Here is a 20,976-nt window from a genome sequence, read left to right on the forward strand (position 1 = left end):
CTCAGTTATATATTAACCTAAATTCAGAAAGTTAATTAATGTCACCATGTTGATTTAGCACCTCTACATATACTAGTGCTAGCAATTGGAATTGCCTTGTAGCGGAGTGGAGGGTTCTGATGTAGTTTTCATAATATGTTAAGTTGTTGTGAGTATGTTGTTGCCATGGGTAGACTGACTATCCCCATGCTTCCATAGCTGTGTTATTGGCAGTCCCACTTTCATTAGAATCCTGTGCCCTTTTAGGGGAACCATTCATTTTCTGGTAAAAAGAAAGATGGTTGCAATGTATTTTCTTTATTACGAGGGCTATTATTTGGGCTTCATTTAAACATCACAGAGGGAATTTTCCCATCTCGCCCGCCATGGAAATCGTAGTGGGCGGGGGGCGAACCATGCGAAGGTCTTTTGACCTTGAGCAGGATTTTCCAGTTTTGGGCAATGTCCCATACATAGTTTAAGATGCTGTTTTCTCCTATAGGAGATTCTGTGGTAAAGTGTTGCTTTCATTTTGGGATAGTTCTCTATATAGTAGATGCTTGACTGTAATTCCCTCAGTTGTGTAAATGTTGGAGTGGGATTTTGACACTAGGAGACGTGACTAGGAGGCTAGTTTTGGGAGCAAATGGTTTGAGAAAGTGAGTAGAAGTTTGGTTGCAATGAAGAGGGGTCTTTTGAGCATGGATTTGATGAGAATCAGAGATTAAGTTTATACATAAACCATAAGGAAGTTACATGCAGCTGAGTGCAACCCATTAATGAAAGGAATGCTTGGAATATATATTTCAGTAGCAAGATTGTTTCACACTTTTTATTAATTATAAAAGCAAAAAAACCCTAAATGTCGGGCAGATCTAGTGCATTCATTGTTTGAAAAGCTGATTTCCATATGTTAGAATGTTACCAGGTTAGTATATTTTCTAAAATTATTTTTAAGTCCACATCACATCACTTGAAGGGTTCACAATTTTTACATTTTTATAAGACTCTAAACTTGGAAACTTTATTGAATTTTTGTTGTTGTTTGCTATTCTAACCCTTTGCCTTTTTGCTTGTGCTGACGTTTTACTGATTTATTGTATTTTCTGAATTGAGCATGTTCTGCACTGAGGGTTTAAGCTCGTTGTTTAACCAGATTAGTAGCAGCCAGCAAATTTGAATCTTTACATTACTAAACCTGGGAGGGGAAAAGTAATGCAGCTCAACATGTCTTCAGACCATTAAATGTCATTATCGTTAAATACATTTTGTGATGGAAATGCTTCTGAATGTTTCCATTTGCCATGACTTTGTTTTAATATGACTGAAAGTGATCATACAGGAAGTATGTGTTTAAAAATAAATAGAAAAAACGGTGGCACAGTGGTTATCACTGCTGCCTCACAGTGCCAGGGACCCAGGTTTGATTCCAGCCTTGGGTAACTGTCTGTGTGGAGTTTGCACGTTCTCCCCGTGTCTGTGTGAGTTTCCTCCGGGTGTTCCGATTTCCTCCTGCAATCCAAAAGTGTGGGTTAGGTGGATGAGCCATGGTAAATGTGTGGGGTTATGGGGATGGGGCCTGGGTAGGATGCTCTTTCAGAGAGTCAGTGCAGACTCGACGGGCTGAATGGCCTCCTTCTGCACTGTAGGGATTCTATAATAGAATAAAGTAAAAGATTAGATATAGCTCTTGGACTCAAGGGATATTGGGGGCGGGGGGGGTGGGATGGTGGAAGGTGCGATCAGGATATTAAATTTGGTGTTAAGCCATAATCAAAACGAATGGCAGAACAGACTCGAAGGGCCGAATGGCCTACTCTTGCTTCTATTTTCTATGTCTCTAAAATCTGAGCATATGGAAATTCAAACACGTTAAAATTCTACACTGTGAATTTATTCCGGGACCCTCCAAGTGAAAGTTTAAGCCATTTTACTTTAAAAGATTTTCATTCTAACTCTGTTTTGGACTTTTATTGCTAGCCTGCTATTGTTATTTGTGTTTTTATTTATTTAAATTAGGCTAGTTAGTTTTAGCCTATGAATTGATTTTTCACTGGTGCAGTGCAATATATGACGGGTTTCGTTAAACATCTAAGGTGGGGCAGGACAGTTTCCAAACAACTGTCTTGGCTGTACTTATATATTTTAACTTAAACACATTTAGATTTATATTGTGGAAACATTCAGTTTCAATACAAGCAAAGGTGTTTTGTGTGGAGATAATTACTTTGCTTTTCAATAAATTTCTGATTTTTAAAAAAAAAACAAGGGTGAAGCTTTTCCTTTTGCCTCAAATATATTTTATTTATTAATGAGACCATTGGCTGTTCAACATATGTTTGAAAACTGTGATAATATAAACCTGGGGTAGACCAATTTTGCTTTACATGTAGATGTAGGGGATTCCACTCCAATGAGGAACATCCTTATAGAATGAATGCAGTGAAATTATCACAAGTGCATATAGAGATTGGATTTGTGCTCCAGAATGATATCAAGGAGTTGCAGCAACTAGAGTTCACCTATTGCGATGGTACTGTAACCGGATGGAACACAGACTTGTGTGTGGATTATTGAAAAGTCAATATAGTGTTCAATTCTGGTCGCCACACTACCAGAAGGGTGTGGAGGCTTTGGAGAGGGTACAGAAAAGGTTTACCAGGATGTTGCTTGGTATGGAGGGCATTAGCTATGACAAGAGGATGGAGAAACTTGGTTTGTTCTCACTGGAACGACAGAGGTTGAGGGGGCGACCTGATAGAAGTCCACAAAATTGAGGGGCATGGACAGAGTTGATAGTCAGAAGCTTTTTCCCAGGGTGGAAGAATCAGTTACCAGGGGGCATAGGTTTAAGGTGTGAGGGTCAAGGTTTAAAGGAGATGTACGAGGCAAGTCTTTTTACACAGAGGGTGATGAGTGCCTGGAACTTGCTGCCAAGGGAGGTAGTGGAAGCAGATACAATTGTGACTTTTAAGGGGCGTTTGGACAAATACATGAATAGGATGCGAATAGAGGGATATGGTCCCCAGAAGGATGGGCACCATGGTTGGCGCAGACTTGGAGGGCCGAAGGGCCTGTTCCTGCACTGTAATGTTCTTTGAATGCAGTGACAAAGGCAGATTCGTATCCTATTCCATTTCTGGAACAATCAGTTTATTACAAAGATTGACTTACTGCGGGGATATTGGCAAATACCCCTTTTGGAAAGGGTGAAAGTGATATCAGCTTTTAAAGTTATGCCATTTGGTATGAAGAATGCCCCAGCTACTTTTCAAAAGACTGACGAGCAGGATTATTACAGGACTGGGTAATTGTGCTGTGTACGTTGGTGACTTGCTGGTTTTCAGTCAAATATTGGAGGAGCATTTACAACATCAGAAAGAACTGTTTGATCGACTGCAAGAAGCTAATTTGGTAGTGAATTTGGCTATAATGTTGGCCATGGTCAAGGCCTCATGAGAAGTAAAAGCAATTTTGACCTGTGAACACCAGTAGTTTACTGCCACTTTCAGATGTATAAGATTTTCCGTAAGAGAAGCATGGCATTGTGGTTGTTTCTAGCATTTGCTACAGATCAAAAATTTATGAGCACTGTTGTCATCAAAAGGGGGTTTAGCTCAGAACTTAGTTAAGGTAAAATCTTTTAGAAAATGTTTGAAAACTACATTTAAGTTAAAAACGTCACAATTGGTCTGAGTGAATTATCTTTTCTTCAGGTAACTCAATGTACAAATTGCTAAATTGTTGTGGCAGCAAATGTGTTAGGCAGGGGCACAGATTGACACACGGGTCCAGGAAGAACGTATTTCTTCCCAACCCCTCCCTTCACTGACCAGCCAGTTGAAAGTGTAGGGCAAACTGAAATTGATGGAGGATAGGAATGTCTAGGCACTTCAGCCAAGAAGTACTTTGGAAGTTTAGTCACAGTTGTAATGTAGAAAGCACAATTTGGAGAACACAACTCACTTCTGTATTCAAGTTAATTGCCAACCCAGCTTACCAAGTCTGTGCATTGCCTTCCATTGGCAGTAATCATTTGCAATGACCTTAAAATTCCTTCAGGATGTCAAGAGGTAATCTCTACAGACAAGCCCACTTCCACACAACGTAAAAGTTGCCACTCAACTAACATTAGTCAGGGATGAAAAATGATCTTCACAAATCCAAGCTCTGATTAGCTTGTAGCTGTCCCCACAGCTGTCACTGTCTCTTCTGAATTCAGTAAGAAGTCTCACAGCACCAGGTTAAAGTCCAACAGGTTTATTTGGTAGCAAACGCCACTAGCTTTCGGAACGCTGCTCCTTCGTCAGGTGAGTGGGAGATCTGCTCAAACAGCTAACAGGTCACCTGATGAAGGAGCAGCGCTCCGAAAGCTAGTGGCGTTTGCTACCAAATAAACCTGTTGGACTTTAACCTGGTGTTGAGACTTCTTACTATGTTTACCCCAGTCCAACGCCGGCATCTCCACATCTCTTCTGAGTTCACCAGCTTTTTCTGCCCATCTTGTGATGAGTTCTTAGTTCTGGCATTTGGGATACGAGACAAACAAGGATTACCAGAACCAAGGCATTGCGGTGCCTGTGCTTACGGTAATCAGCTGAGCGATCTGACATTTTAACTTGAAGCAGCCTCATTCTTTCACGTTGAGGGTTTCTTCAGAGGCTGATGGTCAGCTCTGTAAGGAATGTGCAAAAGATAAAAAACAGGATTCGGCTAATTTCCTGGAATTTGAACTTTGGGTGCATCCGGCCAAAGTTTTTTGCACAATTTGAAAGGGAAGAATATACATTTTTAAAAACTTTGCAGTGAGGCCCCCTATAGGTCCACATTGCAGCATGCATCTTCCTTTGGGTGTGCTGCATTAGAACTTTATCCCCTTTTTAGAGACTGCTTCCAACATGTTAAAGATTCAGGATAAAATGATGGCCAGGATCAACATCTCTGCATCAAGTGGAAATCCACCCTGCCTTTTGTAGATGCAACCCAGTTAAAAGGAGACAAAGATGGGAAGAGTCAGAGATAGGAATTTGAATTTGACTCACTTTTTCCACCTCCTACCCAGGGACACAAGGTCAACAGCCATACTCTATGAAGAGCAGTATACCAGTTATCCACAGCCAGTTTCTTCGAAAGAGTTGCTGGGTTTCTGAAGATCATTCTCCCTACCTACTTGAAACCTCCCCAAGACTCTACATAACTAAGCTGCCTTTGTTTTTAAAAAAAAAGCACACTTTTTTTTTCTCCAATGTCATTTTATTGTATTTCACACTTCAGTGAAATAGCAAGAGTATAAATATACAGTGGAAGTAGCAACTTGCAAGTCTTGACATGGTATGTCAATGGATAGTGTTTGCAAGACCAGAGCTCTTGAAATTGTACAGTTTTATGACTAATAATGAATTACCACCACCTGTTATATTAAGGTGCAGCTTCATAACTCAGTATGCAATAATTAAGCAACAAGAACTGGAAACTGGGCAGACTTGACTAATTTCTGAGCAAACAGGGATATCCTAACTGGTCTTACAATATCATACATGGTACTTTATTTAAGAACTTGGTATGTAAAGTAACCTGCATACAGTGTACAAGGCTATCGAGAGATGAAATGCAAGTGTACAGAGAAGGGGCACATTTTTTTTTACAACCAAGAAAACAGACTGGCATATCCACTTTAGTTTAATATGCACAGCATTATTCTCCTCTCATTCCTTTGAGTGACCGTTTGAAAAACTGATCATATCCAGTTACAACATTATGAAAACTGACAAAGCTAATGACACTGAAGCAAAGACCAACCTTCATTCCACGCAGAAAAGTAGTGGAATTATGAGGAGAAAATGATAACTTGGCTACTTATTTTTATTCTGGTGATGTATCTCAATTATTTGCAGCTGCCTAAGTTTCAATAATACATTGCTTTGGGTGCGAGTGGGAGCAAGTATTGCTTTCTCATGCATTGCATTCTGGGGAAAATGTCATAACTCAGTCGTGTACTCTTATTTTCTGGACTTTTCTTTGCATGAGCAAATAGATGGGAACACAGAGCTTAAAAATACTCTCAAAATTTAATGATCCAGTTACAGGGAGTGAAAAATTGGTCAAAAAACTATTCTTCCCAAAAGTCAACTACAAGAATAATCAGTAGTATTCCCTCAGTGCTTAAAAAAACCACTTTGCCATTGTGCTGGGCTTGTTCCTTTGAATATGGTTTTCCTTCCAATTGGTTCAAAACAGCCCATTATCCTACAGACATAATAAACGAATACTATTGTATCACAATCTGGTTCTCTTGAATTCACGATTCAGAACTCTTGGTAGGCAATAGATCACTCAAATTAAATAAAATGCTGGGTGACATTCCTCTTTCATGAATTATAAAGTTGGTTGTAGTGTTTATTTATGGACTACTTTTCGCAATATAAGCTTGACCATGCAGTCATTTCTTAAGCTGCTATTTATTCAAGAGTCAACATTGCAATATATGAATGCAACGTAGTATTGCATTTGTTTCTCTCTCCACTTCACCCAAAACCTGTCTTTACACCCAACATAAAAAAATTACCTTACACAAGTAAATTCAAACAATTTAAATTTAATATGGGAATTAAAGGGACGTAACCAGTGTACAGATCAAAGAAAGGTAATTGAAAGCATTGTTGTACAGTAACATTGTGTATGTGTATATATTATATACACACACTAAGAGAATCAATGTCACCAGTATTTGGACAGGCTACAATTCTTGTTGTCCAAACATAAGATTTAATTGTTTTTCAGAATACTGAACCTAAAACAATCTCCCTTTAATATCTGACCCAAACTAATCTCGACTTCAACACTTGACTGTTGTACAAGTAACATGTAATAGGTGGAAACTGATGGTAGCGTTCTAGAGGGAAAAATATGATTCGTGCAATCTTTGAAGTTTGGGATTCTTTTTTAAAAAGGCATATAGCTTTGATTTAACAGCTGTCAATAATCAAAACCAGCCAATAAAACAAAAACAACACAGCACTCGAGCAGAACATGAGCAACTTAGCAAAATGCTGGCAGGCACATTGGTACCCAGCATTCTAATTACCAGCGGAAAGCTCGCTAGGAAGGTACACAACCAAGTCTAGCAGTATCAGCAATCGCCACCTTACGGGGTGGGGAGGGGGGCACTAACAGAAATAAAATCACGATTTGCAGTGAAACAAAGCCACAAACAAAATCAAAACTATTTTTGTAACAAAAACATTTAATTCAAGCCCCAGTTGTATTAGTTAATACCTGTCCCATTGCACTTAGGGAGGGGGTTTAAAAAAAAACTACCAAATTTGCCAGAGATATTCAAGAATACCAGGTTCAGGTTACTCTATTCACCGTAAAAAAGGTGAAGAAAGCTGCCCTGCAGAGTCCATGACTTTAAATTTGACATAACAGTTTGGGTCGGTGACTGTCACCTCATTATTCAATGTCCATTTCTGGTAGAGTTTGTTGGTGCTGTTCTGCATTTTTCTGGGCACTCTCAGTGGCAGCAGGTGTAGAGCCGTCAGAGTCGGTGCTTGTTTGTCCATTCACTGGTCCATTCTTTTCTGCCTCTTTTTCTTCTTTTGGAGGTTCTACTTTAGGCTTTGGCTTGCTAACAATGGGGTTACAAAGGTTGAACAATTCCTGAAACAAAGTGAAAACTATTAACAAGCTGTAGGGTGATAAAAGAAATCGCTGGTAATACCAGCTCCTGAATGCGAAACAAAAAAAAAACACCAATCTCAGGAAAAACTTGTAAATTTCTTGCTCTATTTTGTAAAATAATAAGAGAACCAGGAAGCCATGCTTGTTCAATGCATTGGTAGACACACATTCCCAAATTTCTTTGGAGTAGAACAGTTAGTGGTCCACGTTGTCCATTTCCCACTTCAGATTCTCTTAGAACTGCCACCTCCCCCACAGTCTGTCGCTCTTTTCCTCCTAAAAGAGAGTCCTCAAAACCTACCTTATTGACCAAGGTTTTTAACTTTTGCCCCAATATCTGTGGTTCAGTGCCATTTGTTTTACAGTGCTCCTATGAAGCAAATTTGACTACATTGAAAGGTACTAGATAAATACAAGCTGTTGTTCCAAATGTCACAGGCTTCCCCATTTTACATTTGATCCTTCAATATCCAAGTCTGTGAAAGTTACCCACCCTCTCCAAACTTGTAACATGCTACACTTTCAATGCTTTCCTGGAAAGCTAGACATTGACTGCACATTTACCCCCACAAAGTTCTCATATCTTGGGGGCTTGCGCATCAACATTTCTCTACCAATTTAACAAAGTCATTACACCACAAATCCTTCAAATGATTAAATAAGAGCCTATGCTATATTTTCCTGTATGCTAACCAAAGACCATTAGAGTACCTGTAAAGTATTTTATCCCTTCAGATACTGTTCTGTTTCCCTGGCAACAATGCCAATAAAAATATTTGGCAGCATTCCTGAAGGCACCAGTTTGATTTGTCCATCCTTTGTAACACTTTTTCCCAAGCTAGTATTAAATAGGTTGTTATAACAACCTAAACTTTATTCCAGAGATAGATGGGTGTTAGCTCTCAGGATTAAGGGAAGGAAATAGTTTACAGAAGAAATCCCATTTGAATCACATTAAACAGAAACCACAAGTAACCTAAGTAACAGGCAAACTTGCTTCACTGAATGTTGTATTTACACTGTACAAGCTCTAAGATACAGTATCGCAGTAGAATGATAATGCAAGAAATGAAAGTTCCCAAGCATCATCCCAATTTATTTACTTATGTCGTCCACATTAGCAGCAGAAATGTGGTTTTAGAGAGAAAAAAAACAAATCTGTTGAGGATAGATTAATGCTCTGTAATAACAATGTTTCTTCCTTTCTTTCCTTCTCTCCCAAGTAACCAAACTGTTCTCACATTTCTAGAGGCCTCCAGGGGCCTGGAATAGCACCAGCTCAAACAATATAGGCAAGTCAATGTTAAAAGAAGCTGTGGGGGGCTCTAATTACAGATTTAAAAAAATCAAATCCATAGTAATTTTATTAAACAGCTTGGAAGGATTTTCTTACCTTAACTTTGGCTCGGATTTCTGCACATTTTACAAGTGGGGCTTGTGTTAGAGACTGCTTGCTCTGCAAATTCATCTTGCTGTTCATCCATTCCATTGCTTCTTGAACATGCTTTCCCACTTTCTCCATGTCTGCCGATTCCAGATGATCATACTGTTCTTCCTGTAGAGGGAATTAAAACCACAAAAATTAAGAGATTCGCTCACGTAAATAAGATCAATCAAACCATCTATCTTCGCAATAACAGCACATTTGAACATGCATTTCACCTATTTTTTAAAACCAGATCATCTGCCATAGATTAATGCTTAAATCACTAGGAGAAAACATTTCTCTGTTACACTCAAATCAACCAGAACTAACCACAATGCAAGAATTGAGTGTCACAGAATCTTTACCAGGCCATTCAGCATATCGAGTCTGCACTGGCTCTCTGAAAGATCATTCTATCTAGTCCCATTCCCCCTGCCTCATTCCTGTAACCTAGCACATTCTCTTTTGAGATGGTAACCCAATTCCCTTTTGAATACCTCTATCAGACCTGCCTCCACCACCCTCAGGGAATTCATTCCAGACTCCAACCACCCTCGGTTAAACATTTTTCCTCACACCACTTCTACTCCTTTCACCAATTATATTGAATCTGCGCCCTATAGTTCCTGTTGCTGCCTCGAGCGGGAAGAGTTTCTCACTATTCACCATGTCCATAATCCTTAGGGTCTCAAATACTTCTGTCAAGTCACCTCTCGGCCTCATTTTCTCCTAGGAAAACGCTTCCAACTTCCCCAATGTATCCCCTAATAGCAACTGTTCTTTATCCCTGGAATCATTGTGAATCTCTCTTTCAGAGCATTAAAAGCATTTCAACCATTGACACGGTTATGCTTCTAGGTTGCATTCGTGAGCTGGGTTGGTCAATTATCAATAGTGTTGAAGAGCATTGCAAACCTGGCTGCTGAAAGTATTGGGTTACCAAGACTACAATAGAGGATCAAATTGGTTCCAAACTTCCATATCACAGAATCCTTACAGTGCAGAAAGAGGCCACAAGGGCCAGCAAGTCCACACTGACTCTCCAACCCCCATCCCTGCAACACTTTGCATTTACCCGCTAATTCCTTTAACATCTTGTGACACTAAGGGGAAATTTAGCATGGCCAATCCACCTAAGCTGCACATCTTTGGACAATGGGAGGAAACTGGAGCACCATAGTCAGGCACATCGTTTTGGAGCCAGGTGATCACACTTAGCTTTACTGGTGACAAAAGTCTGAAAAAAAAAATAGTTGCTGTTGAAAGTTTTATAAGACTAGAATATGCAATGTGAATTTTATGGAATAAATAAGCGATTTAAGTTGTGAAACTGCAATTGGTGCTAATACAAATTGCTGGGAAGGAATAAGATTTTAATTTAAAAAACCTCTATTCCCAAATTTCTTTGGAGAATTTAAGCGTTTCTGCTTTGGCCAACAACTATTTCAGAGCTGCCATTCCAACAGACAATAAAGGCAGCTACTGTCAACATTATTAGTGCAGGTCAGCAACCTTCTAAGCCTTAGATGCTGAACCCAGAGATATGAGCAATTTAAAAAATTCAGTATGGCTCATTAAACTTAACATCTCTGGATTAATGTAAAGAATCAACGATGCTTCGACGACAGAGGGTGATTTGCATTCATGCTTCAATGCTAGTGGTGTGCATTTTCAATTGTTCAGATTCAATATGCAGTTCTGTAGGCAGGAGCAAAAATGCTGATGGAGATTTGAAAATTTTGTTACCTCCTCCGTGTACTAAAGATTCTGTTCAGCTCTCAAAAAAAATCTGAGACTGTAGCTTTTCAGTTATTGTTACAATTTACATGGGACACAATCTAAAGCAAAAATATTATGGTGGAAAAAAATGGAGTCAATTGTATTTCCATGTACAATGGGAAGATGATGCACTAGTGTTTTTGAAAAAAAAGGTACAATTAAATAAATTTTAAATAAAAGAAACATGCAGTAAAGTTACAAATTTCTTCAATTTCATTCAAAAGTATGACATTTGAACCTCCTATTGCAATTCAACCTCAGGTATCCTTTAAAAGATTTCATACTCTATTAATACTGCAAAACTAAATCAAAGGTTAAGCAGCACTACTATTACAAATATTATGAATTAATTGTACTATATGTATTCACCACACACATTTTATTCCATCAGATATTATCTTTGATGACAAATGTTCTTGCCTACATACTTTATTTCTATAGGAGTTTATTATCTTCATGTATTGTTGCATCTGTCTTCCCAGCTCATCAAAGGCTCGTGGACGATCCTCAAACTCTTGGTAGCGGTCTCGAATTGGCTGACCAAATTTCTGTTAAGAAAGAAAGTAGTCAGCATGTAATAACTTGATCGCATATTGAAGTATACATGTCCCTTTGAATCATGAGTGTGTGCAAAGTGGTAAAGGATGGAACAGGGATAAAGAAAGTGGTCAATATTCCCTGTTGCTTTGAATCCATACCTGAAAAATGTGTCCGCTGAAAAACAGTCCTTAAAAATTTGGGCTAATCTCAACTTGATTTCAAGTTCTGCAATATTTGCAAAATTGTGTAAACTTTTGCCCACTTGTCACACCATTATGCTGCAACTTCTGGATTGTGATTACAAACTATGCAGAGCAACCACCCAAGTGCACATTTTGCCTATGCTGGGAGCTCGCAATTTTGGAGGGACAAGGAGAAAAAGTATGGAACTGGGAATTTCAACATTGCTGCAACAGACAATGTGCATTTAAGACCTGGCTGGCTGTAGAGATTTGCATTCTAATCAGTATTCTGTAATTTGATTTCTGTGTCTGTGCCCTGTTTGAGAACAGAGACCACTCCATCTGACGAAGGAGCATTGCTCCGAAAGCTTATGGTATTTGCTACCAAATAAACCTGTTGGACTTTAACCTGGTGTTGTGAGACTTCTTACTGTGGAGAGATTCTAACATGGAACTGTTAGAAAGATGGGCATGGAGATTTGAAAGGTGTTCACCTGTTTGGAGGACTGTTCTGTGACTTTTTCCACTCCCACCCCAACATTTCTTGCTCACAGACATATGAACACACGTACAAAATTAACACAACGCAGCTCACCACAACTCGATCAAGGGCAATTTGAAATTGGGCAGCATGGTTGCACAGTGATGAGTACTGCTGCCTCATAGCGCCAGGGGCCTGGGTTCAATTCCAACCTTGGGTGACTGAGTGGAGTTTGCACGTTCTCAGTCTATCTGCGTGGGTTTCCTCCGGGTGCTCTGGTTTCCTCCCACACTTTAAAGATTTGTGGGTTAGGTTGATTAGCCATGCTAAATTACTCCTTAGTGTCAGGGGACTAGCAGGATAAATACAAGAAGTTACAGGGTAAGGACCCAAGTGGGGTTATTGTTGGTGCAGGCTTGATGGGCCAAATGGCCTCCTCCTGCACTAAGGGTTCTATGAATACCAGCCTCATCAGCAACACATCAAGGATAATTGTTTTGTAATGCAAGACTGGTTGTAAAGGTGCCTTCTGGAGGTACCATTTTATTCATGGCCAAATCAGTTGGCAGCTCAAAACAGCCTCCATCGCATATGAAGATGCACAAGTGTAGCTAAACACCTGAGCTGCCGTTGGCTGCAGTACGCAGCACTGCCAGAGTTACAGTGGACAGGAGCAGCAATCTAATACCTATTTAATCATATGACTGCCAGTAAGCACAGCTGTACGTCGCTCAATTTCACCACACTGCTGCATTCCTCAATGTCATGGTGCAACTTCTATACACTGGAATAAAAGGTCAAAGTGCACTGCCAGCTTTGCTAACATCAGTCATCTATTTTATTGAGGTACGAGCAATATATTAACAATCCTTATGCCAACCTGAAGCAATAAACAGCAACGGCAAAGGAAACCGATTTTAATTTTCAGTAACAGTATAGTCCCTATTCACACATTTGCTGTAGTGGCCCCAAAGCAGACAGCACACTGACGATATCTTATTGTTGTAGAGACAGGTAGATTGCCACAGCCTGTAGACAGTTAGCAGCAAAACTGGCTGTTGATTAGTCAGACTCCAGCAACAGCTATCTCCATGACATGTTCAGTACCTGCAGCACTTCAACCATAACATATTCTAATGGAGCATATTAAATTGCTAACTTGCATGGGGTCTATAGCTTGCAGTTGGAATCATAGAATCCTACAGTGCAGAAAGAGGCCATTCAGCCCATCGAGCCTGCACCAACCACAATCTCACCCAAACACGATCCCCTTAACCCCATGCATTTACCCTAGCTAGTCCCCCAAACATTAAAAGGCAATTTAGCATCGCCAATCCACCTAACCTGCACATCTTTGGACTGTGGGAGGAAACTGGAGCACCCAGAGGAAACCCACGCAGACACGGGGAGAATGTGCAAACTCCACACAGTCACCCAAATTGGGAATCGAACCCAGGTCCCTGGCGCTGTGAAACAGCTGCGCTAACCACTGTGCCAGCCCATGTCAGATATCTTATTGCTCTGAGCTGAAATTTGTATTCTTGGATGCCCTTTTCTGTTCACCATATTTTTAATTCATCATCTATTTCAGTGATCTTCCTGTTCTGCTGTTATCTTGCAAATACTTCACTTATTGCATTGGGATGTTTTGCGATATTAAAATGGTTCTATACTGCTTACACACATTTGGCAGCTTAGGTTTCAAAATAGACACTTCCTGAAGTTTTATTGCTAACTCCTACCCCACTGGAAAAAACACAGCAAAATGAGCTGCTGATTGTTTTTAAGGACCATGCTTTTAAGATTTTTCTCGTGTTCACCTTTAGGTTAACGTGACAGTACACTCTAGTCAAACAGAAATTAATACATAGTATGAATAGAGTTTTATTGGCAGAGAAATTCTACTCCTACAAATGTATGGCACAAAGTAGGGGAAAAGTTTTAACTTCAGTAATACACTACCAAGTTTTGTTTCGCTGCATGTTAAAGAAATATTTATACAATTCATACAAATATACCTTCAATTCGGTCAATTTATCGATATAGACTTGTTTCCCCTGATCCTCGCCATCTTCATACAACCAGTTTTCTGTGTCTTCCAGCAGAAGGCTCAATTTGCTTTGTTCCTAAGATTTAATAGAAAGCTTCATATTGACATGCAGAAATCAATACCTTAATATTAATTCACAGGATGTGTTTTAATTCCCAGATTTGTTTTTTTGATATGTTTATTGAAAATTTTCTTATATCTTACATAGCAAGCAAACACAGATACAGATCCATGCAGTGTACATTCCAGTGGCCAGGGGACAAGCCCCTGGTACCCCCGGCACCCACCCCGCCCAAGTCTCGTCTAATTGCACCGGTAATGACAGTAATAATAAAAAAACAAAAAGGCAGAGGAACGCTGCTGGAGAACCCGAGCACCCAAACATCCCAGGCTATAAACTAGTGAGCGGAGAAAAGAGAGAAAGAGAGATAGTGAAGGAGAGAGGAGAGAGAGAAAACAGAAAAGTTCTCATGTTGGTCCCCACACCTCAGCAGGTAAAGGGCCAGGGCGCTTCCACCAATTGGGGGGGCAATCAGATTTTAATACAAATTAAATTTGGTAGCCCGCAGTCAAAACATTTTTTCTTTCAAGTTAGCAGTACAAAAATAAAGATTCACAAATATTAATGCAGATATTCACTAAACATTTGGCAGTATATTTCGAGCTACTTGAGAATTTTACTCATGCCCATTTTCATATTTCACCCCAAGGCTGTTACATATTCTGATTCAGGATCATCTCAAGATTTTGGTATAATCCGAATAGGGACTAATAACGTTTTGTTTAAAGTAGACGAGAGTTTGAGATTCAAGACACCCACTAAGAGAATAAAGCCACTAAATTCTAGTTTTTGGACAAATAAACTTTCCTATACAAGAGCAGGAAGATAAAACAATTTACAATATCCACCTTTATACTCTAAATAATGTGGAGTTGCTGGCGTTGGCACTCACCTGAAGAAGGAGCAGCGCTCCGAAAGCTCATCTTACCAAATAAACCTGTTGGGACTTTAACCTGGTGTTGTGAGACTACTTACTGTTTATACTCTAACATTCAGCGTAAAAAGGAGGTACAAATGAATTAACAGGCATATTGTGGTTTAACACTCACTAAATATTGAATAGCAAATGTGACCAAGACAAATCCCACAGATTTCTCATCAACCCACCCAGATGTCAGTAAATTAATCAGTCAACTAATTTCGTTGAAACTCATTCAAGGGATTTCAGTCTTCACCTTTGAAAATCTAATCTTGGAATTCTCTCAGTCATTTTGGAGACTGCCTCAACAACGGGCCACCTTGCAGGGCTTCAGTTTTATCTCCTGAGACTCCATTCCCCTGGATTCCCAAGTCTGCACTCCAACATAAATGCAAGCATAACACAGCTCTTCGGTTGCATCGAGCAGAACACTACTGGTTCAAAGGAGTCTCACAACACCAGGTTAAAGTCCAACAGGTTATTTGGTAGCATGTGCTTTCGGAGCGCTGCTCCTTCATCAGACTCACCTGATGAAGGAGCAGCGCTCCGAAAGCTCATGCTACCAAATAACCTGTTGGACTTTAACCTAGTATTGAGAGACTTCTTATGTGCCCATCCCAGTCCAATGCCAGCATCTCCACATCATGGTTCAAAGGAGTACCGTTGTCCCAATGGCCTGCAGCACAGAATCAGGAACTTTCTGTTTCCTTTTCAATCTCCAAGGCTTCTCCTGAGCCCTCACCATTGAGTCTGCCAACCAGAACTCTTTTTCCACTTGGGAGTCTCTTTCTCTGCTCCTCTGTCTGTGACTTCCTTTGGAACCTCTTCCTGCCTCCTTTCTGGGAAACTTCTCCAATACAATTGTCTAGTCTTGGGTCACCCAATAAGTTTTTTGCACAGTTTTTCTTTTAAAGAAAACCTTCCTTCACCCAGGTGCACAGGGCCATGGTCAGTGGTCTGAACAGCTCCAGCCTGAGCATGTGCATAGCCTGTGGAGATTTGTAGTTCCCAATTCAACGATAAGTTGGATTTTGTAACATTATGCATCCTTGATATTCATGGAAAGTGAAAATGGATATCCCAACAGAAAGGAGTTTTTAAAAAATGGTTGTGGTCTCAGAAACAGAAGCTAAAATCCCATAATTCTAAACATACCCGAGGTGCATTATATCACCCAGTACCACACCGAATGTCACTTCTCTATTTAAATTTGAGAAATAAAAACCATCAAAACTTCATCACAAATTTACACAATTTGCAATCATAGAACCGAAATGTCCATCTGCACTGTAGGGATGAGAGAAGAGTTTGGCACTCCTAATTAAAAATTTAAATAGTGTGCTACCCAAGTATTGTTTGGATATTTTGTCCAACTTTTTTGGAATTATATTGTTCCTTTCTTACAATTGGCAGAAGAACTACTTCTCCCATCATAAGAAATTTGACAGAACTAACAAGATACAGAAATGTTTTGACAATGCATTTCAGAGCACGGAGGTCCAATTTGGAATATGGCATAAGAGAAGCAAAGAAGCATTTGCTAAAAATATAGTAGTTAATTATGTCTATTTTATTTATTTCTAACTTATTTCCCATTGTTGTCTGCAATAGTACTGGCTTCCAAGCAGGAGCTGAGACAAGGAACAGCCAAATATATCCTGATAAGGTTGTAGAGGGACAGTGTTGTGATAGTGTGTATAGGGCGTTGGTGAGGCCACACCTGGAGTATTCAGTCCAGTTATGGTGCCATTATTTGCAGACGTTCATGCTATAGAGGGAGTACAGCGATGGTTTACCAGGCTGACTCCTGGGATGGCATGTCTGTCATATAAGGAGAGACTAAGTTGGTTAGGATTATATTCACTAGTTTAGAAGAGTGAGAGGAGATCTCATAGAAACTTATAAAATTCCAACAGGATTAGACAGAGTAGATTCAGAAATAATGTTCCCAATGCTGGGGGAGTCCAGGACTAGGGGTAATAGTTTGAGAATAAGGGGTAAATTTTTTTACAACTGAGGTGAGGGGAAATTTCTTCACCTAGAGGGTGGTGAATGTGTGGAATTCACCACCACAGAATTTAATTGAGGCCAAAACGTTTTCAAGAAGAAATTAGATGCAGCATTTGGGACTAAAGGGATCAAGGGGTATGAGGGAGAACGTGGGTGTGTGTGTGTGTGTGTGTGTGGGGGGGGGGGGGGGGGGGGGGGGGGGGGGGGGGAAGAGATTAGGAAATTGAATTCGATGATCAACCATGATCAAAATGATCGGCGGAGCAGACTTGAAGGGCTGAATGGCCTACTCCTGCTTCTAGTTTCTATGGTTGTATGACAACATGAGGGTTGTGCGTATTTACCTTTTTTTTTATAAATGCGCTGCAATCCTTGCATTTACACTGAGGGAGAACATTTTTGGTACCCTTCACTTTATTTATAGTGGAGATAAATTCAAGAAATAGGCATTAGAAACATAGAAACTAGAAGTAGAGTAGGTTATTCAGCCCTTCAAGCCTGCTCCGCCATTCATTTTGATCATGGCTGATCATCAAATTCAATATCCTGAAGCTCGGGATTAAATCACACTTCAGGACTTGGTAGCAATGGATGGTGCGCTCATCATGTGGCCAAACAGAGTGATTGCAAGCCTGTAAATCCTTCCAATACAACAGCAGGAGCGCATAATCATGGACCAATCCAATGGATATCCATGGTCAATGTCCTCAGAGGAGGAAAGTTATAGAACTCTCCAATTTTATTCCTCGTGTACAAATAACATATCACTAACCAAATTCTTACCTCTTTACTGACGAACTTTTCATATATTCCACCTAGTTTTTCCCTACTTTCATACACATATTCCTCCAGTGCATTTTTTGCATCATTTCTTTCCTTTTCAAGTTTATCTTGCATAATCATTTTACCCTAAATGGAAAGATAAAAATTAAAATATTTAAATAATTTCATAATTGCATAACATCTATCCAGTTGAAATTAAAATTGCATTTCCCAAGACACAAAAAATACGCAGTAACTCTGTTCAGCTGAACCCTTTGCAACACTAATCCCTAATGAAAACAAATACAGAAAGGCAGTGGACCACCAATCTGAATAATTATCTTTAACCCCAACTCTCCTCATCTGTTTTGTAGCCAGCTTGCTATTTATTCTGTTACAGCACAGTGGCTAGCACTGCTGCCTCACAACTCCAGTGTCTGCATGGGTTTCCTCCGGATGCTCCAGGTTCCTCCCATAGTCCAAAGAAGTGCATGTTAGGTGGACTAGCAATGATAAATGCACAGGATTACAAGAAAATGGGTGAGCCCGAGTAAGACGTGCTTTCAGAGTTGCAGACTTGATGGGCCGAATAGCCTCCTTCTGCACTACAGAGATTCTATGGTTAGCTGTCCCAACTCCATATATGCTCCAAATCTCAGTAACATGTCTCTTTACAGCAATATTTAAGTTCTATCCTACAAAGTGACTTAAAATAATATATTTTTGATTTCTAGAGTTATTACATTTTAAATAAAGATGCCATTATATTTCCTACCTCAGATTCAATGAAAATATTCAGTAGTTGCTGATCCAACTGCCATTGCAGACTGCTGTCTATGGGTAGGTCCACAGTCTTTGTTTTGACCTTTGCCTTCTTTGCCTGGGGTGGCTGGTCTCTATTTTTATCTTCCTTTGAAGCAGTTTCACCGGTCTAAAGAAAATGCAGCAAATAATCAATTTTGTGTTATTTATAACTTTTCTTAATGTTGTACTCAAGGGACTTGACATGGTCAATGCAGGACGCTGGGGAAATCAAGAAAACAGGGTCACAGTTTCAGGATAAAAGGCTTGACATTTAGGACGGAGATGAGCAGAAAGAGTTGTGAATTTTTGCAATTCTCCATGGTGTGCACTATTATTGTATTAAAGAGAGGTATGTTGTCAAAGCTTTTTGTTTTGCACTCAGGACAAATGCAAGAATGCCGAATTTCAATTTGCATCCCAGGGCATTGTGGATGCCCGAGTGTTGAATATTCCCAAAACTGAGGCAGATACATTCTTGAAATCTCAGGAAATCAAGGGATAAGACAAGAGGGTGGGAAAGTAGATCAGCCATGACTGCACTTAATGGTGGAGCATGCTTTGGTGTGAGGTGGGGATGGCAGCCTCTAGTCTATTCCTGCTCTTATTTCATATATTTTAGTTCTTAAATGTGCTTTCAGATGTAGTAGAGTTATGATTAAGCTGTGTGACATATTTCAATTCCTATTTCAAAGTCACAGGTTCATTTTAAAAAAAATACAGCTTGAATATAATTTTAACATGTCAACCTTCTCTGCCCGTTATAAATTCTTAAGCTCATATTTATTATGGAACTATTTAAGGAAGTTTCTCCTACTGTTACCAACGAGAATAATGTAATGGATTGATGAGAAAGTGGTAAATAGGCGAAGGGAAGGTGGTGAACAGGACTAAGCCAGTGGTCTTGTAGTCCTTTTGGAGGTGAAGACCATATTCTGGTGTGTCTGGTGGTTACATACAGGATTGCCAAGGCTGAACTGTGTCAAAAAGGTATTGCTGCAAATATGGCAGTATACTGCTGACAATGAGTTTGAATGGGTTGCTGGCTCAAAATATCCTCTCCCAGCAATTTCTCTCTGGTTCTAGTACGCATATACTTTTGAAGAAGGAAGATTTGTTTCCATTTAGTTGCGCCAGATGCAGCGATCCTGGGCGAGCTTCCCCAGGTGACACATTGTACACTAAAGTCTTCAGTGTGCCCACAGGGCACTTCCTTTGACTGCCATGGATGCACACCAGACTCGCTCTCAATAGAAGATTCGCTTTGGTAAGGGTGATGATGTTCTGGCTATGTGACCAGCCCAACTCTCAATATAATGCGGATACCTGGCATGCCAGCTTCAGTACAGAGCACCCGAATGTCTGACATTTTGTTCTGCCATCTTATCTTCAGAAGTTTTTGAAGGCAACTCAAGTAAAAGTGTTTTAGCTTCTTGGCATGACGCATAAAGCAGATAGAACAAGTATTTGCTCTACAAACTGCTTGGTAGACAGTCTTTCTCTTTGTTCTCCAACAGATGTTCAAAGTCTGCAAAGGCTATACTTCCTTTGGCAATTCTTGGACATCTTGTGAGGGTGTGTGCTTCCAAGCAAGGTGAAATTATTCACTGCGGACACGTTCCGATCATGGACTGAAACCTTGGTTGAGATAGGTTTGTAAGTTATTTCAGTTTTCTTTGCAACGATTGCAAGGCCGAAGTTCATATTAATTGCAGGAAGAGTTCATGCTACACTACACACCCTGCTCTGAACCAGCAGTAAGCACACAGTCATTAGCAAACAGAAAATTGTAAAGTATGCCCTATGGTAAACTTGGTTTCCTGGTTCTTCACCCAGCCCCAAGCTGGTGATAGACAGGCAATAGGTAAGGAGGAAGATATAAACTTATAGCAGGTGGGTGGGTGAGGAAAGAGTTGCTGAAAGTAGGTGGCGACGCACAGGAAGGAAGAGTATTAACACCATTAATGCCTCAGTTTTAAAATTTTTACCATGTTCAACTACTTCGCACCTCCCTATAGCTAATCTTCGAGCCCTACAACCAATGCTCCCAGTGCATGGTCATGTAGTGTCTTACAGGGAACAAATTTGTGTATAGCTTGCACAGTGCCTTCAATTTGCTTCATGGAGGTGAACAGTTTAGGAGGAACATTGCCTACAATTTTCCACTTCTAGTCATGCACATTCCAGATTCTCTTTGCCCCATCGTTAGTATCCACACATTCTACTACCATGACTACATCCTCTACAATTCTCTCCTTAAACTTCCCAGCACTGTCCAACCCCTCCTTACAAACTACTACTTTCAA

The 20,976-nt window shown here is 40.0% G+C and overlaps 1 protein-coding gene across 1 annotated transcript in view; it reads right to left on the reverse strand.

Annotated features, from left to right (window-relative positions):
- Positions 1–6,558: 6,558 nt before the first annotated feature.
- hspa4b (heat shock protein 4b) overlaps positions 6,559–20,976 on the reverse strand; it is a 61,793-nt gene continuing 47,375 nt past the window's right edge. Inside the window, exons 14-19 of the mRNA XM_078230786.1 lie at positions 18,645–18,800; positions 17,891–18,016; positions 14,086–14,193; positions 11,293–11,412; positions 9,053–9,214; positions 6,559–7,638 (exon numbers count right to left, since the gene is read on the reverse strand). Of these exons, the coding sequence (XP_078086912.1) occupies positions 7,432–7,638; positions 9,053–9,214; positions 11,293–11,412; positions 14,086–14,193; positions 17,891–18,016; positions 18,645–18,800 (879 nt within the window). The 3' untranslated portion in view covers positions 6,559–7,431. The remainder of the gene's footprint in view (positions 7,639–9,052; positions 9,215–11,292; positions 11,413–14,085; positions 14,194–17,890; positions 18,017–18,644; positions 18,801–20,976) is intronic.

The sequence above is a fragment of the Mustelus asterias genome, chromosome 16 (assembly GCF_964213995.1).
Source record: "Mustelus asterias chromosome 16, sMusAst1.hap1.1, whole genome shotgun sequence".
NCBI lineage: Eukaryota > Metazoa > Chordata > Chondrichthyes > Carcharhiniformes > Triakidae > Mustelus > Mustelus asterias.